The following is a 27,368-nucleotide window of genomic DNA, read 5'->3' as shown; positions in this document are numbered from 1 at the left end:
GGTAAGAAAATAAATTATAATTTTATCTTTTTAAAAGTCAGTAACTCTTCCTTTATGTGACCAATCTCCATATGTAGTTGGTTCTAGTCCTTCATATTTGAAGCCATATTCCTCAACTTCACTCTTTATATTTTTATCATCAAAGGTGTTATTCTGATTTATATCTATAGTTATGTGATCTTCATCTTTATTGATTTTAGGCTTGTAAATTCTACTTATCTTCTCTTGGTATATAGTCTTGCTATAAGTGTGAACACTTTTTATAATGATGTGCAACTTTTGTATATGAATTCTGTTTCCTAACATTATAATGGTGCTTTTATATAATAATTATTATTTAGTAACTTCAGTCCTTTTGTTTATAATATATTGCAAATAAAGATGGTTGTAATTCACGAGATATTTCTACATAGAGTTACATATTAGTTTGAAATTTAACTCAAAGGTTAGTATCAAAAGTTGTAGCTTGACTGCACGTTTTAAATTAATATAGTGTGGCGCTATTGTTAGGGATATGAATACTTTATTGATTACTTGTACTATTTTCGTAATTTCAATATCTGAAATTATAAACTCAATGATTATAAAGTTATTGCCATTGGATAGTGTAGTAAAAGAGTTGTATGAAAATCACAGTACATTTTATGAGGGTGATTCTGGCTTAGATTTATTCATTATAAAAGATCAAGTAATAAAGGCTGGTGAGACGGCTTTCATTAATCTTGGTTTTAAAGCTGCAGCATATAATAATGATAATACACCTTCAAGCTATCTATTACTTGCAAGGTCATCGATTGCAAAATCTCCACTAAGACTTTCTAATTCTATAGGACTTATTGATGCAGGATATAGAGGTGAATTAATAGCAGCTGTTGATAATATTAAGACGTATGATTTTACTGTCAAAAAAGGTGAGAGATATTTCCAACTTGTATCATTTATTGGAGATCAAATCAGTCTTCAAATAGTTGATTCATTGAATAAGACTACTAGAAATTCAGGTGGTTTTGGCTCAACTAACACATTGCCACATAATTGTAATCCCAAAGTAATCAAAGTTAACTCTGAAGATGTTTCAAAAGCATCTCAAGATGAAAATACTAATAAGAATATATTGTAGATATCAAAATTAGACTTAGATACCTATATTCATTCTTTTCCTACAAGGTATCGATAAAGTCTTTTAAATAATATTTTTTAATTGAATTAAATATTACTTTTAAATACATCATATGAATTTCTGTAAGACTTAGTAATAATTTATAAGAAAAAGTGTTCACTTAATGCTTAAATTTTATCAATTCAAGTTCTAATTAATGCTGGGAACTTTAGAATCCTTTCTTGCGTACTCAATAACAATAGGTTTCCCTAATATAACTCTTCCATTTACATTATTAAGTGCTTCTATAGCAGAGTTTAAATTGTCAAATAGCACGAAAGCTTGTCCGCGATTATTACACCCACCTTTGACAATTATTTTTAGAATTGTTCCATATTGAATAAATAATTCATATAATATAATACGCAGATCCTTTTTATTTACTTTGTCATTAAGGTTTTTGCAGTATAATGTTTTATTTACAGAAGTATCTTCATTTCCTGATACCAATTGTTTAAGCATTTCTTGTGTTGTTAACTTTAAATATCTAAATCGTGTTATTTAAATTGTTTATTTTAAGTTATATAACCAAATTTTTTAGTTAACTCTTGTTTTTATCAACAATTTCTTGGTATTTCATTAAAAAAAATTGAAAGTTCCAACTCAGCTTTTACGGTATCGCCTTTTGGCGACAATACACTAGGTATTTATTGTACTAATTCTTTTGAATAAATTTAAAATCTTCTCTAAAAACAAAAGTTGAATGATATAATATCAAGATTATCTTTAGATATACTAATATTTACCATGATGATTATATATTTTGAATAAAATTTTTCTAGAAAAGTATTTTAGAATAAAACAAATATATCGATATTTAATAAACTACTTCGAAAATATTTCTTGGTTTAGGAGCTGTTTTGATATTTACTGAGTTCATATTACCAAATTGTTGGTGATTATGATAATGGTTGTGGTGATGATGATAATTTGAACTTGGAGACATTACTTGTATGCACTGAGTTATTGTAGGATTTGCAGGCTTGTACCCTACTGGACACTCTTTGTATGACTTTTTAATCGAGTAACACTCGTTTGTAACGGGATTTAATCTTGAATTTACTGGACAAACACTGGTTGGATCTTTTTTAACTTGTCTTATACACTTTTCTGCGTATTCACTATATTCACTTGGACAACCTAAATTTGCATTAACACTATCAAGCAATATACAAATCCCAGTCTTCTCATCAAGTTTAAATCCATCTGGACATACACGATTTGGATCTGTTTCAACATCTAATAAACAATCACCACCCATTAAGATATAAGGTTCTTTGCATACTAACTTCGGTATATCAATATTTTCCTGAATGCAAATTTGTTCTGTATCAGATATCACAAAACCATATGGACACCCTTTTTCTGACTTGCGCTTATCTAGCTTTATACATGTATCTTTTTCTTTGCTGTATTGCATACCAATTGGACATATTTTATCAGACTTCTTCACCTCTATTTTATAACACTTTCTTTTTTCCTCATCAAAATTATATCCTTCATTGCATCTCATTTGTGCCGGTAAAACTACTTGGTTTATACACTTTTGTAACTTTTCATCAAAACTACTTCCTGAACTACAAACTATATTCGATTTAACTACATCTCTTAACTCGCATGACTTTCCATCAAATACATAATCATCTGAAGGACATCTCATTGAAGGTGGTTCACGCAAAACTTTTATACATGTAGATTCATCAATACTATATATAAATCCATCCCTACAACGAGGTTCAGGTAAGACAAATGATGATTGCACACACTTGAATCCTTCTAACACGTAGTCTTTTGGACATATTCTGTTTGCTGGTTCACCTAAGATATTCACACAGTTATCTAAAGTCTTATTGTATTGGTAACCTTCGAGACATCTTGGAATTGGGTCAATATATTTATGAATTGTACACATTTGTTGATCTTCATTTAAACGGTAATTTTCTGAACAAGAATAGTTATATGGTGTTATAGTTAATTTCACACAAGAATAAGTGATTGGTTTATTATCTTCGCCCAGTTGTGGTAGTACTGAGAAGTTCCTCACATTTCTAGAATTGTACTTATTATTTTGAGCTGTAACCTCCAACTTTTCTTCTTGCAATGTATATCCATCCGAACAAATATTTTGTAAAGCTTTCTTAGCATATGTTAAACATATTCCATTAATAAGAGTTGAGTCATTTTTGAGACACACCAATTCAGGTGTTGATAACTTTACCCCAACACACTTCTGCTTTTTTTCTACCCATTTAAGTCCTCTTTCACATTCTAAAAGAGCCTCTATTTCAATTTTTTTTGTGCATAACTTTGGTCCTGTTGGTTCATAATCACTTGGACATAGCGATTGAAGAGGTACTTCCTCAATACAGTTGCATACTAAACCATCCCTACGGCAATTTTTTGGGCATATACTCTCTAAAGCATTTACCTTGCTTAAACATGCGTCTAACTCTTCATCATATATATCAGATCCAACACATACTGATTTTGGCAATACAATGTTTGGCCCCACTTGCAGTTGGCAGAGAGTCATTTTTAAAAGAAATCCTAAGCTACATATTTCAAGTAGTTTGAGCATTACTTCAGGTTGATTTCATAAATATATAGTATCAATTATCATCATAATTATCAGATGCAACATCATTATGCATTTTTTAGGCCCGTTTTCGCACTATTCTAAATGCGCTTTATTTTGGTTTTCGTCAAAGTAAATTTTTTTTTTTTTTAGATCTTCTAGCTCATCTTTAAAATAATAATAAAATTTTCGAAAAAAGATTATAATTCAGCACTATAAAGATGTTATAAATTTAAAACTTCTATACCGGTATGCTTCAGTTGCGCATGCATTTTGCATGTATTTCCATGTGGATAAAACGGTATCGTGTATTTTATTAGCATTATTCAACAAAGAGTACATAAACAAGAATTATTTTTAAAATAATTTAAAATGGTAAAGCTATCAGTATTAGGATTACTATTTGCAGTTGTTGGTACTGTAAGAGGAGCTAAAACGGAATTAGGTATCTCAAGTTCTGTAATTGATGAGCTTAAAGGCAAAGGTTATACAAGTAGTGATATTGAATCTTTAGTAGGGACTATAAGAAGTGCACTGTTAAGTGTTCATGAAGATGATCAAATTGGTGCATGTGGTGAGGGCCTAAGAGGACTACTCGACAGGCAATTATTGCCTGGTGATCCTGATGCAATGGAAAAAGTTACAGGTATCATCCATAATAGTAACTTCCAATTATATAGAGGGAAAATTGCTATTGTCACTCTAAATCCATCATCAATTACACTTCCTATTGATACTTTAAACGACAGATGCTTTGGTATTAGGACTACATCGGGTATTGCCTATAATATTTGTGCTACAAATAGAAATATGAGGAACATATGGGTAAATGCAATTGCTGAACTAGTTCTTTGCGAAAATACAGGTGTAAGAGCTGGAAGATTACCAACCCCATCATCAAAACAGAATATATTGGCTTCTACTAACCTTGGAAGCGTTGGTGCTAGTGGAATTAACATTTTTGTAAAGGATAGCAATGAAGGAAAGCCATTTGTAACTATAAATGGAAAACCAATTTCTAAAATCATTGATCAACAAGCAATGGCAGCAGAAAAGGCTATATCAGAAGTGCCTGGAGAAGATTATGATGAAGATCTGTTGAATTTTCCTACAGAAATTTTAGGTAAGCTAGAGTTATTTTGATATAATTCTTCATTTACATTATTCTCAAATTAATTACTGTAGGCTCTTCAAGTAACGATATAGCAGATGGAAGTACACTTTCTGATGCCGAAAAATTAGCTATTCAAGGTAAGATAATGCATCTTCTTCATATATATACAATTGGGAATCCACTAAATCCGAATTTATCTTAATTTTAGAGTCTGAAGCTGAACATTTAATGTTACCAATAGATGAAGCTCCCCCTGTAGGCTATGCTTCTTTGCATATGGGTAACTCTAAAGCAGGAAAATAAGTATAAATATAATTGTAGTGAATGATAACTAAATTACTGGCTATGAAAACAGTTGTTAAATGTATATTAGTTGTATCGATGCAAAAAGAAGTAATTGTTCGTATATATTAGATACAAATACTTTAGATCTCAAATTTCCAGGATTTTTTCACAAAAGGATTAGCATGAGTTTGATTCCTTATTAATAAACTTGGATAATCTAAAAAAAGTCGGACTTATCTGTGAATACATTGGGGTAGCTCCATAGTAACAGTCACTGATTTTATCTAGATATCTTACAATATATACCATTAATTAATGACTTTTATAAATGCCTTTTTTCTATAATTAAATAAAATAGATATTTAAATTACTATCAAAGAGAACTTAGAGGTAGTTAATCTACATATAAAGTATAGCTACATGTCGATAAATAATGATAATAATTCTTAATTAATTTCACAATAAAGTCTATTTAAGGTTTAATTCTTCACTTAAAAGGTTAAGTTAGTTTTCTAATTGGAATTCAACGAAGAAATAAATTAGTTATTAATGAATAATATATGCAACATTAATATTTTATCTTTAATAATAGTACATTAAAATTACCTGTTTTGTAGTGTAATTTGAAGCAACTAGGAATTAAAGAACAATCCCTATTTCTAATAAAAACTTTAAGAAATAAGAAACTTTATTCTTAACTTATTACTAGTGAATCTTTTTATAATAAATTGCCACTTTCCCTTAGTATATAAAGAAAAATAAACAAGTAGTACAGCCAAGAAAAAGTTCAAATCAGAAGTCATAAAAATGAAAGAATATATAGTAAAATTTATCTTACTTATTTTTGTACACAAACTGCCCTACTAACTCTACCGATAATTATCTGTTTCCTTTAGTTTCCTTTCAAGCTCCTACAATAAGTATTAAATTTACCGCTTCAGTGATATTTAATTACCGGTATACATGATACATGCATGCAATTCTTTAATTTATTCCTATGGCTCAAGTAACTATTTGTAAAAAGAGACTCCAATGGAGAATTTAAAACCTATGAATTGGCAATTAGATCTACAAAGAAAATTAGAGAAGACTGATAACAGTGAAGATCTATGGTTAGTAGTAGAAAATGGAATAGTGCTGATACTTACAGAGCATGAAAATAAAAAATCAATGGAATTAAATATGAATCTTTATCAAAAAATATTTGATTTGCTGTATGAGTCAACAACTGAGGGAAATTGGTCCTGTGCAAATAGTTGCCTTAGGTTTGTATGGACTTTATTGCAAAACAATATTGTTGAGTATGATATACTCAGTGAAAGTAATGTAAATATTCTTATGCATGTGTTTTATACATCTTTAATAATTATTAGTAGAGAACCGGTAGTTGAACTAGAATTTGCTACTTTACTAAGGAATATCACTGGGTTTTTTATGTCCTGGATTGATCAGTATTTTCCCAGGGATCCACTAAGCAAATATGACAAAAAGTCTTCTAAATTAGAGAAATATCCAACTGTACCATCGTGGCTCATGGAAATATTTACATCAAAAAAGTATACAAGCTCATTATTATATCTTTCTGCAGTTTGTGAACCAAAAAGATCGAATTGCAATGGAGTCTTAGAATACTTATATATTGGGCATAGCTTTATATTAGCAAGTAGATATTCAGCTGAAACATATACAATTATTCAACAAATTTTCTTAGCATCAGGTGATAGGCTAGAAATAGAGGATAGTAAAATGGAAGGGTGTATCCAAAGATTTTTAACATGTCCAGATTTTGAATTACAGTTAATTCTTGGTGAACTACTCTGGAGAACGATCAACAAATTAAATTTAACTGATAAACCAACACTGAACGAAGAAAATCCCATAAAATTTATTGAAAAGTTTAGGTTATTGTGGCCTGAAGGCCTTACTCAATTAAGGTATATTAATGTGAATAATTTCGACTATTCATTTAGAGGATTGCTAACTCCGTGGAATAAAACTTGCAATTGTAATGGAAAAAATATATGGTCCTTGTCTGGAGTAGAAATTAGCTTTTGTAGTTCAAAAGTGAAAGTTACTTCTGTTGTTGATATTTGTGCCTTCAGTATAGCTATTCACAACGATGTTGACGAAGATGTACCTCAGGAAGGTACCAAAATTAACAAGAATTCTGATACTACTCAAGATTCACAAAAGGATTTTGATAGAAAATTAGGTAGTTTCATTAATGAAAAGAAAGAGCAGACACAAAGGACAATTAATGGGATACACTCTTCTGCAGAGATTCCATATTGGACAATAAAATCTGTTATTTACGATAGAGATTTTAATACAATTAAAATCAAAATATCAACTGATGATATTTTAGAAGTCAGACAAAGTTGGACTGGAAAATTCGTGGTTGATACTAATAAAGATGTTTTGAATGACAAAGATATAACGGAATTTTCAATGAAAATAAGTGAGGAACAAGCTCATGAAATTCTGGGAATATTTAGAGCAAATAGAATTGAAAATATACAAGGGATAAAATATACTGAAACTCCACCAAAGAAAATATCTATTGTAGATTCAAGAAGTAGTTTAACTCAAAAAAGAAACTGTACTAGTGAACAAAATCTGACACTTAACAGTACTCAATTAAATTCTATAAATTTCGATATTGAAAACAAGATTTCAGTAGCTATATCTAAAACTAGCATAGATAAAGAACCAGAAGCTAACTCTCTGAATGGAAATCTACAGGAAAAACCTAAAAAAGTTAGTTTTGCAACTACGAAAGAATTTATTTGTGAAAATTTGAGTGAAAATCATACCATATGTAATAAAAAAGTAGAAGAGTTTCAATTGAATACTCTTAGTTGTCAGGCACAGCCTACGGCTGTTACAAAGAAAAGAGCTGATGTGATCATTATTGGTTTGATGAATGAGAAAATCAAAGCAAGTCAGGCTGCTGAGAAAGAAACAGCTAAAAATAAGCGAATTAGAATCTTAAAACCAATACTTGAAAATAATGACCAGTATATAACTCAGAATACAAGTCAGTCTTTAAATAATACTATAGAAGATAATAATAGTTTATTTCAGTCTCAGGGAGAAAGTGCTACTCTACCCAGTAATAGTAATAAATATGAAAATAAACATATGAACTCTACTAATTCTGATACTCAAATTTCGGGCATATCTGGTAAAATAATGAATAAAGATCAGTTTGTTACAGGTTCAAATTCAGAGTTATATATAAATAATCAAAATAGTAATTGTCAAATTAATAATTCTGTAGAAGCCAATTCAAATACAATAGAAGTCACTTCTCGTGATATAACAAAGGGGGCGAGTAAAATAAGTAAAGATATTTATGAAGAAATATTAGAAAAAAAGGGAATTAATTCACATTTAAAGAGAAAAAAAAGGATAAACAAAAAATTGAAGAGTGATAAGAATAATACTGTAAAAGCGAACGTCAGTATTGATAGTGAAGTATCAAAAGAAAATTCCGAAATTAAAGTAAGTACCGAAGTAGCTGAGGGAATATTGGTACTTGATCATAAATATCACAAGCCTGTCTCTAGTGATAAATATATTTCTGGAGAGAACCTAGAGTTCAAGACCAAAAATAAAGAGGAAGTAGCTATTACTTCTGAGAATCAGTTTAGAAATTCCTGTTGTAAAAGTTCTGAGTGCATTAATATAGAATCTTCACCTAGTAATATCAATAACAATGATACTTTTGGTAATCAAGAAAAAGATAAGACAAGCGAATTAGATAAGGATTTGCCACTATTAGAAAACCCTGCTGATCAGGAAATATTACTAGGTGACAGGAAAGAAATATTAATTAATAAAAGTAATAAAAAGGGGAAAGAAGGAAAATTAAAAAAAACAAAGGTCAAAAAGTGTGTTAATGAAATAAATAAAAATAAAGACAGTGTATCAGCTAATTCAAAAAAGTTAACTACTAAAGCTTCTAAACCTTTCTTATCTAGATTAAAGCGTGGAAGAGTTCAGAGAGATCCTGAATATAACAAATTTAATAGTTTAGAGGTATTTGAGGATAAGCAAGATTCTTTCGAAACAAGTAAAGAAGATAATACTGCCAATTTGCCATTATCCCTAGAAATTTCGAGTGAAATATCAATGAAAGTGGAAACAAATTTATCTAGTAAGCGTATAAAGTTTCCCAATATACCCAATACTGAAATTGAGCCATTAATTTCAGCATGTGAAATAAGTGAAACATGTGGAGATCTGAACAAGGAAGAAGAAAGTTTAACACCTAAAAAAAGCTATAAAACTCCACAAAACAACAGAACAAATAGGTCTGAAACTCAAAGCACTACTACTGGGACTAGGAGTAGAATAAACAGCCAGGGAATTAAAAAGGTAAAAGGGAATAGAAAGAGAAGAAACACCGAGTCTATAAGTACAAAGCAGACTATATTGTCTTCATTATCAGTAGATAATAATGACTCACTTCAGGTTACAGAAATATCTAATTTTCCATTGGGTGAAAAAATAGAAAAGGAGCAGTCAAGCATCTCCTTATATGTAACAGAAAAAGTTGAAGATAAATCTTTAGAGATGTTGAAATGTGACCACTTGGAAATTGTTGAAAAAAAAAGACAGAAGTACTCCCAGGATAAAAGGTATAAGAAATTATTTGATAAGTGGAGAAATGAAATTTCAAATGACTTTAATGTATTTGATGATAATCATTTAAAAATATTGGATTTGACGCCACATCCAATATCCCCAAAAAATAAAAAGAGAATAGGTAGCAAAAGATCACAAAGTAGAACTTTTAATATTTCAGAAAAAAAAATTTTCAGCGATGAACTTGAAGATACAACAGACAAATTCAAATTTATATATGATAAAGAAATTAGTGAATTCAGGGAAGAAATTTTGATTACTCCGGATTTAGAAATAAATGATTACCTTTCTAATTTTACATACTTTAATAATATAGAGGATGAAATAATAGCTAGTGAAATATATGAAACTATGAGTTCATATACAAGTATTGAATTAAGTGACCTCGATACTGACTTGGATAGTAAAGATCTAATAAACTACACATCAATAATTAAAAACTTAATCAAAAATAATGAGGGGGATAATGAATATGAGCATTCAATGGCAACAATAAGTGATAGAGCGAACTTGTTACCAGAGTTTATGAGAATACCAGAAATACAAACAAGCAAACAAAAAGTAGATGAGCTAGCTGATCAGTTAATTCAGTGTTGTGAGTTAATTCGTGTTGAATGTAAAGAGAATATAGAATTACATTTCCAGAATATGATGAATATAGTAGGCAACTTATGGCATAAAAAGTTGGAAGAATTTCAGAGTAGGAAACAACGAATAATTAAAGATTCAAAAGATGATCTAGCAAGTATTGAATTTGAAATAGAAAGACTCTATGAAGACTTTGAGACTAGTATAAACGAAATATATAGACAAATAGAGGAAGAAAGTGCTTCAAAAGCTTTGAATTTACGTAGTACCAGACAATTCGAAGTTTTAATGAATAACTCCGATACTAGAAGTAGTGAAGATGATCTAGAACAAAGTGAGCAACACGAATACTTACTAATTAATTTAAAAAACAAATTAAAAGGAGAGATTGAAATTATTCAAGAGAAAATCCAAAAGTTTATAAAAATTAAGGAGAATGAAAAGAAAAAGATGAGAGACAAAAGTAATAGAATAGACCTACACAAGTTATTAAGAAGTATTATTAAAAGAGAGGTTTCGAACGACATAACAGAAATCAAAAGTTAATTGAATATTTATAAGGTGGATGTAGATGACATTCTCCATAAATTCCTAATAAGCTCGAGATTGGATTTAGTTTGTTCAATAGTATTTCGTATAATTGGGTACTTAAATAGCGAAAATCTACTAAAAATAATGTCACATTCAATATCAAGCTGTGTAGATTTAATTTGTGGATCTGCATTAGGTTCAGTTATATTCTCATGCATAGTCCTAACTGGTGTAAATCGGTGTCTAATAATGACTTTAAAGGCATCATTTTCTGGTATACCACTTGAAGTAATTTCAATACACAAGATTAAACCCAGTTTGTCGCCAAAATTGTACAGCTTATGATCTTCAGCAATAAGAAGTTCAATGGTATTATTAGTAAGCCATCCCAATCTGCCACATATATTCAGTGACTTTTTATATTTATAAATTCTATGATGAACAAAAGATGACAGTGAATTCGGAAGAATATCTTCGTATTCTATACTTGTCACTCCCTGAAGTTTTAAATATTTATGATATATATTTAGTTCAATTGGTTTTCCATTTAAAAATTTTATAATATCTGATATACTAAGCTGAATAAATGTACAAGGAAAAACAGTAGTAAGAGGAAATAATGGAAGGTAATCATTATATATGGAACAGTCTATATTATAATCAATGTTAATGCCACTTTTACACATGTATTCTTGGGAAACAATATCGATAATACTTACTTTGCCATTTCTATTTAATAGCTTGGAGATATAAGTATACGGAGGAAATATTGCAACGGAATCTGGGGTTTCAATATAGGGTATATCTGTATCAAAATTATCTGGAGACAAAATCTTACGGTTAATTTCGTTATCCAATGTAGTTTTATTACTTAGTGAATCATATATACGTCTACAATTTAATGTACATAATCTTGATAATATATCATATACATACTTTGTATGCAAAAAATTACAAAACATCAAGTCAACAGAAGCTTCAGTTTTCCCATGAGTCACAATAGTTACGCTACCTCTTAGAACCTTGCTGCCTCCTCTCCGAACAAGTTTTGCAATTCTTGAGTATTCTATAATTATTAAAGTTACTCTTTGGAGAAAGATCCCACTATAACTAGAGAAATATTTAGGTAATTCATCATGATCAGGAAATATACTTAAGGGAGAATAGAAGACAATTTGATCTTCGGAGATATACATCCTACCATGAACCCTTTTCTTGGAATCATATCTCCAGCAGCAACCAAAAGACTCCGAAAAGTATTCATAATTTGGAATTAAATCTAAAATATCACTACTTCCACATGATCTTGACAAGAATTGTTTAAAGTCACAATTACAAGTTCTAGATAGTGAAGGATTGCAACGAACTTGGTGTAATCCTCTCTTTCTCTTTATACACATAATAAAGTCAATAAAGGTAACCAAAATTATAATACAAGTTACAAATACAGAAGTTGGATTACTTATCAATTTACAGCATTTATTTAAAAGTGTAATCTTATCTCCGTCATAAAGTCCAATATACATGATCAAAAGTAAGACCAGATTATATATTACAAATCTATTGAGCCATCTAAATATTTTCGAAATACAATTAATATAATAACTCCATTACCTTTATATATTCAGAATATTCCAGAAAAGAAGTTATTAATGCAGAGGAAGGTATTGGAAGTGGGGGGAGAGGTTATAATTCGAGGACATAAACCTATGAGCGCCAGCCCACCATAGGGTCTCCCTTATGTTAAAACATGCCTTTGCAAATAGAGGAAAGATTTAAGATACTAAATGGAATGGATAAATAAATTGAGAGATATACTTAAGTACAATGACAATGAAAATAAACTCTCTACTAATAGTGATATCATCGAGCCTTTCTTCCAACAAAGTTATGAAATAGAAGGGTACTATCGTTGTAATTTATGTACGAAAGGTTTAAATTTAGGGAATTATATTTGTGATTTATTTCTAATGGAGGATAAGTTGCTGGTATTTCATATAATTAATCGAACAAATATGAACATACCCTGTGTATTAGCCCCTGTAGCTGCAACAGCTTTTGCAATATCTTGCAGTGGTGGTAAATGTTCAAATTTATTTAAAGGCGAATGGTTCGTTCTACCACTTAGCCATATTGTAGATACTGAAGTAATTGATCCTAATACCATAGATATACAAACTAGAACTGGTCTAATCTATCATATTACAAACAACGATGAATGTATCAGAAGAATTGTGGATATTTGGAATCAGTTATTAGATAAGAAAAATAGAAGTGAGAAAAGTGGATCTTCATTATCTGAAATTGCAGTATTGGAAGCACCAGTACCAATAGCTAATTTAAATTCTGAATTATGCTCCAGTCTAATTTCATTTCCTTCTCTATTGCATGTCTTTCCATGCTGTATAGCTCCACTATCTCCCTTAAATCTACTTAACATTTTATCCCATGAATCGTTCTATGGAAAGTATATTTTGGATCCACAAACAACTTATGAGTTAACAGTTGGTAAATGGGATAAATTAGATAAGAATAACACTGTAAAAAGTGGATCTTGTAGAAGTGTAGAATATAAAAAGAAATTAAATAGTGGGTTTGTGACTATATGGATGTCATTTTTAGAAAAGCATGAGGTTTGGCTTGGAGAAGATTTCAAAGATGCAGTTCTTAGTATCAATGTAACATTTTCACTATTTGAGGAAAATATTGAAATAAAGATCTTTCAGAGAGTAACTGGGATTGAATCTGACAAATCTCAACTAGATATTGAGTGTGAATTAGCAAATGCTTCAGCTTTACCATACTTTTTATTATATCAAGTGGAGGCACCGACTATAAATAATATTAAACTTACTGTTAAAAACTATCGGGATGGTATTCAAGAAGAGTTATCAACTAAAGTGTTTGGTAATCACTGTATTAATAAACAAATTGAAATTGGTGTAGATAAATCCCCCTTATGTGACATCGAAGTAAATCAAACATGCTGTCTTAATCAAATGTCCAAATTCCTTAATTATCTATTATCATTTACTAATTAATTATACTGCATATGTAATATTTAAAGGAAAATTAAAAGTGCACAACTTATGATACTTCACCTTATCAAGCATACATTATTAAAGTCAAAAGCGTCTTATTAACTTCACCAAATCTATTCATACTATCTTAAGCTCAAATATATAATATAGTAATTAGATATTCATAAACTTTTGAGACAAGACGTAAACGGAAGACAATATTTCTTAAATATTTGGTAATCTTAGTGCCGTTTCAGTCTAATCTGAGGACTTATTAAAGTTGTTCTAAATTTCAATAAATAAGGTGATATATCTGAAGAGTTGGTATGGTAAGCTTAATTTGAGAACAAGTTCCTCTTTATAGCTTCCCAATGAAGACAATTGAAATCCAATCCTGACTTTTTCCTGATGAGAAAAGTAAAAATATCGAGCTTTTTAACACTGAGGGGTTATTTTATAAATTTATATGCAAAATAAAGTGATTTATTGTATTTGTGGGTTATATATAGATGATTGTTGTGAAGTAAAACTCTCTTTTATATTTAGGGTTTGGGGAAATTGTAATATTCTTTGCAATATTGGTAAGTTTAGGAATGGATCTTATATTGAAGTAAATACGAAACTCCGAAGCTATATTATTATAGTTGAGGTTCTATATGCAATGAAGATTCTAAACTCTATCTTCTCCTTCCACTGAATAAATTTAGTGTTGAGAACGAGTAATTATCAGGATAAAGTGATTTATCTTCATACTGAGCAATATTTAAATCGGTAATAAGGAATGATGATCAGTGAAAATGTGTTAATAAATCTGTCAATCCACTGAATAATATTATTTTTTCTATATGTGGAAGGCATTTATGTCTGTTGATCTGACCTAATCTTTATAATATGTTTTTATTATAATAGAAGCACTGGAAATTAGCAAGTCAAATATTGATGAATCCGAAGACCAATACAATTTACTTATTATTTGTATAGGATCAATATTCATCAAATAAAAACGAGTCTCGGGTGCCATGGCTTTCTTATATAAGGTTCATGTCAATCACAGGATTCTACATCTTTGGAAATATAAGATACCATTTTACTTTTAACTTGTACACTTTATATTTGCAAATATAAAATTTATCTCTTTAGATTGCTATGGGTGAAATTAAGCTCGAGATTCTCCGCAGACATACAATGGTGGCTTAGTTCCACCGTTTAAAATCGGATGGGAAGGTCTGAGATGCCTCTTTTATTTCTTAGAAGATATAGTTGTGAAACTATTGTCACCTAACAGAAATGCGTTGTTTTAAACAACTTGAAATGGGTTGACTGGCATGTGGGACACGCTTTTGAATAGATGTGTTGCTAATTAAGTCCAATTTTCGAGACGTTAAGTAGGTTTAACGAACTCAATTCAGACTACTCTAATTTCGCTCATACTTATACAAATTGTTTGTTAGACTTTTTATTGCACTTCTAAGGCACGATATATTTTAGTTCTTTAGTGTGATCTTTTGTGTCTACTAAGCGCCTGAATCTTTTATAATCCAAACCGTGTGATTCCTAGTTACCTCCATATAAAGCAATAGAGATAACTGGAGGAACTTTTAACTAGTTTTTTTTTCTTTATATAATGAAATATCTTTATAAGGGACTTTATATATTAGTCTTGTTCTTTATTCTGGTGTTTTCCTTCGTAAATTGTGACTCTGAAAAAGCAGTAGAGCTTTTTGAGCTTAACTCAAAAAATTTTAATGAATTCATATATGGCTTTGATCACAGCTTAGTTATATTTTATAGCCTGGAATGTCCAGTGTGTATTACAATGATAGACTCTTTTACTAAACTACTGGATAAACTAAGGGAAAGAGACGTTATGGTTGGCAAGATTAATGGTGAAGAAAATTTAATTTTATTAGAAAAGTACCAAATTCAAGATTATCCTACAATTAAATTCTTTAGAAAAACTCGTGCTGAGGAGTATTTCGGAGGTAAAGAGATTCATGAGATTTTGCAGTGGGTAGATAATCAAATATCATATCCTGTAACAATTATTAATAATAGTACTTTCTTAAGTAAACAAAATATAGAAGAATTAACTGAAATGCATGGAATAATATACATTATGCATGGAATATTAAATAGTAGTAGATTTGATAATTATATTAAAGTAGCTGATTTTAATCGTGTTTCTGGAAAATTCTATTTTATACCCTCGAATACTATTAATACAACCATATTAGATATTGTCAATGCAGTTAATGATACAAGCTTTAATAATACTAATTTATATAACAAGGAAGATTTGTCTGAATGGTTACTCTGTCTTCGTCAATATGAATCTAAAGTATATATATATGATGGAACATTTGACTTGCAAAGTGATATAGAAAGTTTTATACGTGCACATAATATTCCTTTATTTGGTGAAATATCAGGTAAAAATTACATTAAATATGCAGATGTACAATATGACTTAATATGGCTGTTGGTCCCAATGGATAAAGATAAAGCTATTCAAAGTATTCAACCTTATATCAAGATGTTTGTAGAGCTTGCTAAGGAATTTGAAGATGAATATAGAGTTGTTTGGCTAGATACTGCAGAACACTCAATGCATCTAAATACAGTTTTATTAGTTGAGCCTGAGATGCTTCCAACAGTTGCAATTGCAAAATCTAGGCCTTATATTTTGCCACCAAATACTGTGATAGACTTGGCTACAATAAGACAATTTATTATAGATGTAAATGATGGTAAAGTTGAGCCAAAATTACGATCAGAACCAATCCCATCATATAATAAGACAAATGGAAATCAGAATTCAGATTTAATAAAATTAGTTGGTAATAATTTCAGTTCTATGGTTTTAGATGATGAAGAAAATGATTGGCTAGTTATTTTAATCACCCCATTTTGCCAACCATGTACAGATACAGAAAAACTACTAAAGAAGATTAAAAGTGCAATTATCTCTACTAATAAGTCACCTATAAATTTTGGATTTATCGATATTAGTGAAAATGACTTACCTAAAGATGACTTTTACTCGAAATCAATACCATCCATTTTCTTTATAAAGGCAAGGCAAAAAACACCTATACATTTTACTAACGATAAAGTTAGTTACCTTAATATTAAGAAATTCATATTAGATTCAACATCTAATGATAAAGATTCCATTAAATTTAGTGATCCTCCTAATGTTAATAATTTGGTAGTTACATTATTTCCAGATTTTGAGCAATTTGGAGATCTAGATATGTTTGGAAGTGAGCTCTCTGACTTGGAAAATACTAATTTTAAGGAAGAAAATATAAAAGATGAACTCTAAATGTGGTTTGGCCATGATTTTGGCAAATATTATTTTATCTATAGTACTGAAGAGTTCAAGATAAATACATAGATCTAAAAAGGTATAGAGACATTTTTTATTACTTGGCGCTACGTTACCTTTTTGTTTTATCTTTATTAGTAAACCTATTTTAATTATTTTTTCTATAATGAAGGATATATGGAATTTTCCTGATATTGTACACTTGAAGATAAGTGAGGAGAAAGGGCGTTGTATTATTGCAAATAGAGATATTAAAGCTGGTGAAGTAATTTGGCTTGAATATCCTTTTATATACATTGTATTTGAAGAATTCCTTGATAGTGTCTGTGATACCTGCCTTAAATATATTGGTACTGAAAAATTGGCTAATATAATAGTTTGTAATGGATGTAGTGTTGTAAAATACTGTTCTAATATATGCAAGTCCAATTCTGAAGGAATACATAAATTTGAATGTAAACTTATGAAGAATAAGTTCAAAAACATTTCACAAGAGTGTGGAGTCACTTTTGATAGAGTAAGAATCTTGTTTAGATTTATTATTGTTAATTTATTCTCTAAAAATAATTTTGGAATATTTAGTAATATTCAACATGAAAACAAACTTCTTTATTCTTCATATGAACATGTTAAGACATTAGTATCACATATATCTGAATTTTGTCAAGAAAGGAAAAGTATATATTTAAGTTTAGCCTTTGAGTTGCTCAATATTTTTGAAAATTCACAATATCATAAGACATTTGGATTAGATAATTATGAAATAGAAGCCTCTATATCTCTTTCTACAATGGATTTAGTAGAAATATTATGTATAATTGATAGTAATAGTTTCGGTATTCCAATATTTGCATCAAGTTATTATTCATACTATTATGATAACATTCTTAAAAATTCCAATTCTTCTATTGAAAATCCATCTAATTCTTTGCAGTTATCTTCAATACTATTAAGTCCAAATATCATTGCTTGGGGTCTATTCCCTTATGCAAGCTTAATAAATCATAGTTGTGAACCAAATTGTTCATATCTAGGTAATGATGAAAGTACTAGATATCCATATATAGAAATTAGAAGCACAACCAATATATCAAAAGGTGATGAGATCACAATTTCTTATATTGAACTTTATGAATCAAGAAAGCAAAGGATATCCCAACTTTATAAAACAAAATATTTTATATGTAGATGTACTCGATGTAAACAAGATCTTTATAAATCTATGGATTATTTTATTGAGGGAATACTATGCTATAACTGTGCCAAATTAAAAAATCAAAAAGTCTTATTAAAATGTATATCATCAAATTTCTATGATATATTGAAGAATGAAGACTATAATCAGTGTATTTCAATTTTAGAACAAGAATCTGATCTAATATCAATAATTGCTGCTCAGTATAAATGTACTAATTGTCAACTAATTTATAATGGTTCTGAGATTGCAAATCTTATCAAGAATATTGAAGATATTATAGATGAATCAAGTTTGCTTAATAATGAATATGGAGATGTTCACAGAGCTATTGAACTTTTGAGATCAGCCTTAGATAATTATCTATTAAAAAATACTCAAATACATTGTCTTCACTATTTAATATATAGATGCTGCAAGTTATTAGGTTTTTGGAGTGTCATAATAAAGGAATGGGGGTATGTAGAACATTATATTGGACAAATGATTAAGTGCAATATTGCTATTTTCAAAAACAAAAATAATCTAGACACTTCCAACCTTTATGCAGCGAGAGCCATTGCACTTGAGAATTTAGGTAGTATATCTGAGGCACAAAAGTCATGGAATTCATGTCTTGCTATTCGTGAAATATGCTGTGGATGTGAACATTCACTTTATCGATTTGTAGCTAGGAGATTACATAATTAAAGTTATTTACACATAGCTGTATAGATATGATATATATTATATCGTATAATATCTATGGAAGTAATTAATTATTATTTCCTTCTATGTAATTTTTCATGGTAACTTTTTTTAGTGACTTTATCTAATAATTAATTAGTCTTTTTGTCTGGTGAGTTTCTTCGCAAAGTTATTGGTGCCCTTTATTCCCGTTACTTGGGCGCCAATTTTTGATAATAATACTTAGAGGTTATACTGATCTAGTATGTCCTCAAACGAGACGTGTAATAAGGACTTGGAATAAACTGAAAGAATTAGATACCTAACTAAAGAGCGCTATAATAGAATTTTAGATTTATTAATTTTGCCCCTCCAATAAGGATATTGCACCATATAGTGGCAAGTACTTGATAATAACTATTACTGCCTATATGGGACATATTATTTTAAGAATAAGTAAAGGAATTAGATAAAAATTATAATTTTTGTGAATAATGAGGTTTGATATTACTATCTTTTTGCTTGTATGCTTTCCACTGCTAATATTTGGACAGCTTTTAAGCCCAATTCAAACTATTACTAATGATCATGAGGATAGCATAACAAATTGTGGAAAATTTTTATTGAATATTGTACAAAGAAACTCTCAGCAAGGACCAGATATATCTGCAATGTGTGATTTCTTTAGAATAAAAGTTTTAACACCTGATACAAATGCGAGAGAACTACATTGCTCAATAATAGGTTCTAGTATTATTAATTGTGATTTAAGGAATTTCATTGGAGATGCCAACTTACTTCGTAAATTTTTTACAGAATCAGATACATCAATATCAACTGTTTACTATATTTTGGGTATACTACAGAAATTACCAAATGAGATAGCATTAGTACTTGGTAAGGAAGATATTATCGAAGATTCAACAGACATTTTAAATAATATACTTAAAGGATATAAAAAGTATACTGAGAATTTGGATTCAACATCAAAGAATAACTATTTTAGAATGGATAAGATGGCGTATGCATTTGCTGTAGCTGATCAACTCTTATCTTATGACGTTAGAAATTCTTTATATGTAAAACTTTTTGTAAAGTATTTGGAAGGGGATATATTACATTCAATAGATAATTTTGAAGATTATATTTTCAGCACTTCACTCTTCTTAAGATCTTATTTTTCGCTTGTAACATATCCAAAAGAACCGATGGATATTCCTTTACCTATTAATACAATGATTTATAATCTTGGAATTATTGGAATACAAAATATTAATAATAACTTAGTTTTGTCTGAATTACTATTAACTACACATATATTGTCTAGAAAGGGAATTTTTTATATTCAAGGATTTTTCCATAATAAGAACTTACATTTTATGTTTTGTTTAATAAATGGAGAACCTATGAAGGATTTACATATATCTATAGTTGGTGCTAAATTAGAAGTTGTGAGGAAGGCAAATACATGTGAATATGAACTTCAAATAAGTAATGAAGATGAAAGGGATATAATTATTGAAAAGATATTGAATAAGGAAATAAAGATAGAAGTATCTTCTAAACTACTGAAACTTCAACAATTGTCAATACCTATTGTTAACTATAATAAATCAAACTTTGATAATGTTAAAATTTCGAAGATTCAAGTATCAACAAGTAACTTTATTAATATATCAAAATCCAATTTAGATATTAAATATATGAAGAATGACTCATTAAGACCATATTCATTCATTATTAAGGCTTTATTGAGTTCAGATATAAAGATGGAAGCCTTATTAATGTATCAACATCTTATGGCAATTAAGATAGAGGCTCTAGAACCAATAAAAATAGGAACACCAAAGACAAAGATCTATCCAATGATGTTCACAAATAAATATCAAGCAATTATTGACATAAGTAAAGATAATTTTTTATGTACATCTAGAAATTTCCAGGTATCATTAGTTTATGGTTCATTATCTTCGGAAATAGGGGGAACTTTAAGTGAATCAAAGTTTAAACATCTATTTAATTTGGATATTGAAGATAGCTCTAATACTGAATTTTTAAATAAGCATTGTAACTTTTCAATACATCCTGAAATGATTGATTTGTATACTAAACCAGAGATAAAGTACAACTTTAGTGAACCAAAAAAAGTTCCAGGTATACTGTTACCATTAATTACAAGTCTTTCAATGGTATTATTTGCTATATTCTTTCTATTCTCTAAATGGAGAAGACTTATTAAAGAATTGAATATAGAGAATAAATTGACTTTAAGGATTAATTTTACAGCAATTTTGAGTATTGTTTTCCTTGTATTGTCAATACTTATTGTAGTACTTTATTGGCTTTCTTTGGACATATTCCAATTCAGTTATACTTTTATTCCTTCAATTGTATCATTTCTTGTGTTGTTTAAGATATCATTGAATAATTCAGATTTCATGGCTTTATAAGACAAAAATATTATGGTAGTTAGTAGATAATAATAGTAAGGTTCACCATTATTTTTTATTGCCATATCTAATAAATCACCGTTTCTCCACACATTATAGAGTCATCCCATATGTCAGAATTCACTATTCCCTTAGTAATAGCTTTAAATATTTGTATATTTTCTAATGCAGCTCGCACTCTCTCTTTATCTCTCATTTGTTTGTTTAATGCTTCTTCTGAATCATAAGATCCAGGAGTAACCTTTACAATTACTTTAAATCTGCTTGGTAAAGTAAAGGTAAGCTTAAATAAAATGGATAATCCTATCAAACTAGCTTGTGAGCAGCTTGTAATAGTTGGAGTAAAATATACAATTACCCTATTAGCATTATTATCTACTGAGATATTCTTCAACTCCACAACATTTAATTGTTCCAATGTTAATGGATATTCGGGGTCTTTTATACGTCTTATAATCTCAAAAATATCCTGTAATAGTAAGACAATGTAAGTTTCATCATTTTAGATAATAATTACTAATATTTACATACCATTGATGTCATTTCAGAGATAGTTAAGTTATTATTACCTATATTTAACATATCAATGATGGATATATTAGATCTATAATCTGAACTACTATCACCTTCTTGGAAGTAGATTGTAGGATTTAAATTTTCCATCATTAAAAGAGATAAGATATTCTAAAATATATTGGATAATCTATGTAGCGCTAGTTAATCCTAAGTTATCCTAATGTGACATAGAAAAAAAATAATTCAAAAATTATCAGTACAGAAGAAAAAATTATATTATTAAACATATCACTTCCTCAACTATTTTATGTAAATAAGACTCCATCACATCCTCTTTAATTTCCTCTGTTTCATCTAAACAAAGTTACTTAAATATCGCAGATTGTAACTTCTACTTCAACTCCAGGGTCAATATTGATGGATGTAATTTGTCTTACAACATCACTAGATGAATAAAGATCAATAACTCTCTTGTAGATACGGAGTTCATATCTATCCCAAGTTTTTGAACCTTCACCACATGGTGACTTCCTAGTCGTTATCCTCAAAGTTTTTACAGGCATACGGACTGGCCCAGTCACTCTCAAATCCTTCTGCTTAGCGTTCTGAATTAAATCTGAGCATACACGTTCAATTGACTTCAAGTTTTTACTTGATAAGGTTATTCTTATACGATGTTGAGGTAACTGTTGTTCACCTGCAAATTGCCCAAATTGCTTTTCTGATGGCTTCATTGCTACGGTTGCCATATTTCCTTATTTTCACAGTAAGGTAGTTCTTCTCTAAAGTTGTAAAGTTATATTGTCGGTATTTATACAATTCTAGCTTTTGCTAGCGGATGTTTAAATTAGCAAAATATTTTCGTCTCGTCTTAAGTTCTGCAGTGGCGCCTTATTAAATACTATTAACTGCCATACTAGATTAATATAAAGGTAGTGGGACTCAAATACTATATGTTATCGCTTGCTTTTTATACTAGCTGACTATTTAAATATTCAGTATAATTTATATATCATATCTCTGATTTCACTTATGAAGTTTATACAAGAACTATGTAGTGCTGTACATGTTTCATCTCCTTTTTGTAGCCAATCATCTGCGGAGTTTTGGTTATTATAGTTACCATTATATTGCTTATATTGACTATTATTCCATAAAGCCTCTTCTAATAGAAGTAAATCCTTGAATAGGTTACGTTCACTAGTACTTTGTAATTGCCATGTGGTCGCAGCTTGATATCTTCTTGCACCTAACAATTCTAAAAATATTCTTGCAGTTTCTAAGTCTTTTTTTAAATCATAATCAACACCAATAGATACAACAAATGCACATTCTCTTGATACATGTTCTTTTAAATAAGACCATTGTCTATAATTTTCTATAATTGTATTTGGATTATACAAAAGCACATTTCTATGACAAAATTCATCTTTTGAAAGTATTTGTACTATGATAGATAATATTTGAAATGCACATTGCAGAAAATTTACAGTGGCTTCACCAAAAAACTCTAAAGATGCAAGAAATTTCCCTGTCCATGCCAATGCTTTAGAAGAAGGAGATGAAGTAGTTGAATCTGATGATCCTTGTTTTTTTCTATTAGGAAGCGATATAGTTTTTAAATTGTAATATTCTTCATCATCACAATTATTTAATGAAGAAAATGAACTTTGACTATCTTCAATACTGTAAAATTCATCAATACTATTATTATTGATATATTTAGAAGTACTATTTGAAGATTGATTACTTACATTTTTGTTACTTTTAATTTTTATATTTACAGAGTCTTCACTATCAAAACTTTTTTTCGATATTGGATAAACCAAATTTTGTGTTATTGCTTGTTTAACAATTTCCCTATAAACATTAGAAGAATAATTTGGAATAATACTTTCTTCATTTAATTGTTTATCATCATTAATAAATGCCACTTTGTTACTAGCTTGAATAGTTTGAGATAATGAAGAATCTGTTTGATCTTGTATTAGATCAGTAAAAATACGTAGCATACAATCAATAGCATCTCTTTGTAAAGGTAATTCAACCTCTAATCTTAAAAGAGTTTCTTTCAAAGAAGTACAGAATTGATCACATTCAAAATCTAGTCCTTTTTCTGGATTTCCTTTTAGATACCTTAGTAAATATGATGTTAAATTATGTAATGCACTACTCGTCTCAATTCTAATATTCTCCAATTTTTCTAATGCCTTATATCTTAATAATGAATGATTATGTGATATATTTGATGTTGTCCAACATGTATATAAGCGTTCCAACTGTAAGGTTTGAATTAATTTCTCAAGGCATATGCTAATACTTAACAATAAAAAGCAATTATTAATAATAGAACTTTTTCCAGGTTGACAATTTCCAGTTTCACAAACATTTGTAGATAAACAAGATGTATCAATTGAATGACTTGATACAGGAGGAGATGAAGGTGAAATTGAAAAATGATTAATACAACTTTTACAACTTAATGGAGTCTTTACAGTACCACTTGATATAAATTGCTTATTATCATTATTTAATTCATAATCACCACCTATTTCTGTATTTTCATTATCATTTACATAATAGTTTGTTCCTATTTTTAAATCATAATTATTATCTTTGTTAGATGGACTACTTGATACATTAAATTTAGATCTGTTTGCTGAAAATAAACCACTTAAGTTAGTACCTAAAGATTTGTAATTTGTATTATTTAATTCTAAATTATTATCAAAATTTTCAGTTATTAATTCTTCTGGATTTCTTAAATTTGATGCAGTTCTTGTTCTAGATATTATTTGAGGAGATGGAGATGGGCGTCTACAAGTCTGATTATTATGATGTAATAAAACTAAATCATGTATACCATAACCAAAGAAATCAGTATTATTATTGTGAGTATTATCATCATCATATAAATAATTATCTATAGTTCCATCTATAAATAAGGAATAACAATTATTTGTATTAACCACTTTATATGAATAATGCCCTGAATCACGTTTTGGAAAAATAGAATTTGTATGATTATTTGATTCTTTATCTTCAAATTTTGTAGTTTGGGAATTATTCATTTCTTTCTCATTTTGTAGTATATATGTCACATATTCTAAAAATTGTTCATATTTTACATTACCATTAGAATCTTTTGGTGCTAAAGCAAAAAGCCAATCTAATTGTATTGAAGTTAATTTAGGTAATATTAAATATAATACTGTCCTAAAATGTTGTCTTGATAAAATTTCATGCTTAGATTGATCAAAAAGACGAAATCCATCTTTTAAGCATATTGATTTAATTTTTTTTTTAGGTGAAATACTATTATGAAAAGCTGATTTCTTATTCAATGCTGCAGGTTTAATAATACTTCCTATCCAATCTTTTATTAAATGATAAAAATCTGGCTTTATTAGATGCAGTGAAAATATACCCATAGAATTACTTGGTAATTTTTCTTCTTCTTTCTTATAAACTTCGTTATATTTTATCTCAGTCATATCTAAATTATTTATATTATTTCTTATTATCCCATTCCAACCAATAATATATTCAAGAAATTCATGTATTATTGGTAATTTATCAAATGATGTATTCAAATTCTCATTTCTAATATATTTCTGAAAATTTTTATATTTTGAGTCATTATTTGGCATAGACTGTCTCCTAATCTTCTTATTACCAATTAAATTTGATTCATCTAAAGTATTTAAACTATCAGATGATTTTGCATATCTAATAGTTCTTGAAATATTAAAATTATCTATCTTTACTAATGAAGTATAACTTATGTATGATAAAAGTAGTTCTTGTTCTGCTTCTGATATACCAATATCTAATTCTAAAACAAATTCTGCTAACCATTTGCTTGATATACGAATATTTTCAATAATATATTTATTACAACACTTCGTATTTTTATTTAGATATTCTATAATCTCATATATTGATAAATTATTTGGTGATTTTAATGACCATTCTTCAATTCTAAAAAAAATATATTGTTGTATACGACCAACAATTATACTACAATATTGTTGATCAAAATTTGTAGGAGTTATACAAAATTTCTCTTTATCTTGTCTACAACATTTATTTATATCTTCATATACAAAATTATTAGGGATAAATCCTAAATTTATTGATTCCAAAGAAATACTCCTTTCTTCAATATATGATGAATAAGATGTTAAAGACATACTATTTGTACTTGGGTATGTATCATCTGTTTTTACTGATATATCATATTGGTAATCAATTAAATCATCATCTTGTTGTTTAGATATTATTAATTCCTCTTTATTAAATATCTGTTTAATTTTATTTTTATCTATCATCTTACCCATCAATGATATTTCATTCATCCTTTTTGTTTTTGGATTTACAATTATCTCATTTTTAGGTGTATATAATAATTTTTCTTTATAAACTCTCAATAATGGAGTTTGTAAAATTTCAAATGGATCTGGTCTTAAAGAAGAATTTCTTGATAAAAGTTGTTGTACTAAATTAAATAATTCATTTGAATAACATTTTGGGGGAGGTTCAATTTTTTGAAATGAAATATTCCAAGCTAAGGATAAAAGTGAATCACCAGTAAATGGAGGTTTTAAACATGTCAACTCATACATTACACATCCAAATGACCAAATATCACTTTTATAAGTATAAGGTTTATTTTCACACATCTCTGGTGACATATATTGAGGTGTTCCAATAGAAGTTAATGTATATGGAATTGTTACACTTAACATTATTCTACTAATACCAAAATCACCAATTACTATATTACCTTTATCTGTTAAAAATATATTTGATGGTTTTATATCACGATGTATTATTGAACATTCTCTATGTAAATAATGTAATCCAGCTGCTATTTGTGAACACCAAAATAACACTGTATCTTCTGAAAGATATGTATTTGTTTTAATACAATTCTCTAAAACTTTACTAATATCACCTTGTTTACAATATTCCATTATTATTATTAAATATATATCATCATGTATAAATGACTCATGACATTTAATTACATATGGATTATTAATTGTTTTCATTATCTCAGCCTCTTGAAGACTACGATTTTTATCATCCTCATCCATTTGTGATAAATCAATACATTTTGCAAGCCATATTTTATTATCAATTGTATTTTGTACTTTATATGTATTACCAAATTGACCTCTACCTACATATTCAATTATACGATAATTCTTATATAAGAAATCAAATGATGAATTTCTTGGTAATAATGGTATAAGTAATGTCATCAGATTCTTTATATATTTTTAATA

The 27,368-nt window shown here is 28.7% G+C and overlaps 14 protein-coding genes across 14 annotated transcripts; 7 read left to right on the top strand and 7 right to left on the bottom strand.

Moving 5' to 3' along the window:
- Positions 1-30: 30 nt before the first annotated feature.
- On the bottom strand, positions 31-306 carry cand_017000 (uncharacterized protein; the record flags this gene model as incomplete). The annotated part of the gene is made up of 1 exon (XM_067211934.1): positions 31-306. The coding sequence occupies one exon, from the start codon at positions 304-306 to the stop codon at positions 31-33; it is 276 nt and encodes a 91-aa protein (XP_067069386.1).
- Positions 307-577: 271 nt separating this feature from the next.
- Positions 578-1,120, top strand: cand_016990 (deoxyuridine 5-triphosphate nucleotidohydrolase family protein; the record flags this gene model as incomplete). Its single annotated transcript, XM_067211933.1, has 1 exon — positions 578-1,120. The coding sequence occupies one exon, from the start codon at positions 578-580 to the stop codon at positions 1,118-1,120; it is 543 nt and encodes a 180-aa protein (XP_067069385.1).
- Positions 1,121-1,309: 189 nt separating this feature from the next.
- cand_016980 (RNA recognition family protein) lies at positions 1,310-1,621 on the bottom strand (the record flags this gene model as incomplete). The annotated part of the gene is made up of 1 exon (XM_067211932.1): positions 1,310-1,621. The coding sequence occupies one exon, from the start codon at positions 1,619-1,621 to the stop codon at positions 1,310-1,312; it is 312 nt and encodes a 103-aa protein (XP_067069384.1).
- A 355-nt stretch (positions 1,622-1,976) lies between these two features.
- cand_016970 (uncharacterized protein) lies at positions 1,977-3,692 on the bottom strand (the record flags this gene model as incomplete). Its single annotated transcript, XM_067211931.1, has 1 exon — positions 1,977-3,692. The coding sequence occupies one exon, from the start codon at positions 3,690-3,692 to the stop codon at positions 1,977-1,979; it is 1,716 nt and encodes a 571-aa protein (XP_067069383.1).
- A 414-nt stretch (positions 3,693-4,106) lies between these two features.
- On the top strand, positions 4,107-5,151 carry cand_016960 (uncharacterized protein; the record flags this gene model as incomplete). The annotated part of the gene is made up of 3 exons (XM_067211930.1): positions 4,107-4,857; positions 4,920-4,985; positions 5,057-5,151. 3 exons carry the CDS (start codon positions 4,107-4,109, stop codon positions 5,149-5,151), a joined length of 912 nt encoding a protein of 303 aa, XP_067069382.1.
- Positions 5,152-6,165: 1,014 nt separating this feature from the next.
- Positions 6,166-10,917, top strand: cand_016950 (uncharacterized protein; the record flags this gene model as incomplete). Its single annotated transcript, XM_067211929.1, has 1 exon — positions 6,166-10,917. The coding sequence occupies one exon, from the start codon at positions 6,166-6,168 to the stop codon at positions 10,915-10,917; it is 4,752 nt and encodes a 1,583-aa protein (XP_067069381.1).
- Positions 10,918-10,925: 8 nt separating this feature from the next.
- Positions 10,926-12,428, bottom strand: cand_016940 (uncharacterized protein; the record flags this gene model as incomplete). The annotated part of the gene is made up of 1 exon (XM_067211928.1): positions 10,926-12,428. One exon carries the CDS (start codon positions 12,426-12,428, stop codon positions 10,926-10,928), a length of 1,503 nt encoding a protein of 500 aa, XP_067069380.1.
- A 261-nt stretch (positions 12,429-12,689) lies between these two features.
- On the top strand, positions 12,690-13,943 carry cand_016930 (uncharacterized protein; the record flags this gene model as incomplete). Its single annotated transcript, XM_067211927.1, has 1 exon — positions 12,690-13,943. The coding sequence occupies one exon, from the start codon at positions 12,690-12,692 to the stop codon at positions 13,941-13,943; it is 1,254 nt and encodes a 417-aa protein (XP_067069379.1).
- Positions 13,944-15,546: 1,603 nt separating this feature from the next.
- On the top strand, positions 15,547-17,247 carry cand_016920 (thioredoxin family protein; the record flags this gene model as incomplete). The annotated part of the gene is made up of 1 exon (XM_067211926.1): positions 15,547-17,247. One exon carries the CDS (start codon positions 15,547-15,549, stop codon positions 17,245-17,247), a length of 1,701 nt encoding a protein of 566 aa, XP_067069378.1.
- Positions 17,248-17,416: 169 nt separating this feature from the next.
- cand_016910 (SET domain-containing protein) lies at positions 17,417-19,135 on the top strand (the record flags this gene model as incomplete). The annotated part of the gene is made up of 1 exon (XM_067211925.1): positions 17,417-19,135. One exon carries the CDS (start codon positions 17,417-17,419, stop codon positions 19,133-19,135), a length of 1,719 nt encoding a protein of 572 aa, XP_067069377.1.
- A 470-nt stretch (positions 19,136-19,605) lies between these two features.
- On the top strand, positions 19,606-21,561 carry cand_016900 (uncharacterized protein; the record flags this gene model as incomplete). The annotated part of the gene is made up of 1 exon (XM_067211924.1): positions 19,606-21,561. The coding sequence occupies one exon, from the start codon at positions 19,606-19,608 to the stop codon at positions 21,559-21,561; it is 1,956 nt and encodes a 651-aa protein (XP_067069376.1).
- A 67-nt stretch (positions 21,562-21,628) lies between these two features.
- On the bottom strand, positions 21,629-22,227 carry cand_016890 (uncharacterized protein; the record flags this gene model as incomplete). The annotated part of the gene is made up of 2 exons (XM_067211923.1): positions 21,629-22,030; positions 22,093-22,227. 2 exons carry the CDS (start codon positions 22,225-22,227, stop codon positions 21,629-21,631), a joined length of 537 nt encoding a protein of 178 aa, XP_067069375.1.
- A 218-nt stretch (positions 22,228-22,445) lies between these two features.
- Positions 22,446-22,826, bottom strand: cand_016880 (40s ribosomal protein S20; the record flags this gene model as incomplete). The annotated part of the gene is made up of 1 exon (XM_067211922.1): positions 22,446-22,826. The coding sequence occupies one exon, from the start codon at positions 22,824-22,826 to the stop codon at positions 22,446-22,448; it is 381 nt and encodes a 126-aa protein (XP_067069374.1).
- A 246-nt stretch (positions 22,827-23,072) lies between these two features.
- On the bottom strand, positions 23,073-27,344 carry cand_016870 (protein kinase domain-containing protein; the record flags this gene model as incomplete). The annotated part of the gene is made up of 1 exon (XM_067211921.1): positions 23,073-27,344. One exon carries the CDS (start codon positions 27,342-27,344, stop codon positions 23,073-23,075), a length of 4,272 nt encoding a protein of 1,423 aa, XP_067069373.1.
- Between the last annotated feature and the right edge of the window lie 24 nt (positions 27,345-27,368).

The sequence above is a fragment of the Cryptosporidium andersoni genome, assembly GCF_001865355.1.
Source record: "Cryptosporidium andersoni isolate 30847 chromosome Unknown contig_9, whole genome shotgun sequence".
NCBI lineage: Eukaryota > Apicomplexa > Conoidasida > Eucoccidiorida > Cryptosporidiidae > Cryptosporidium > Cryptosporidium andersoni.
The sequence above is the reverse complement of the archived record's forward strand: the minus strand, read 5'-3'. Positions and strand labels throughout refer to the sequence as shown.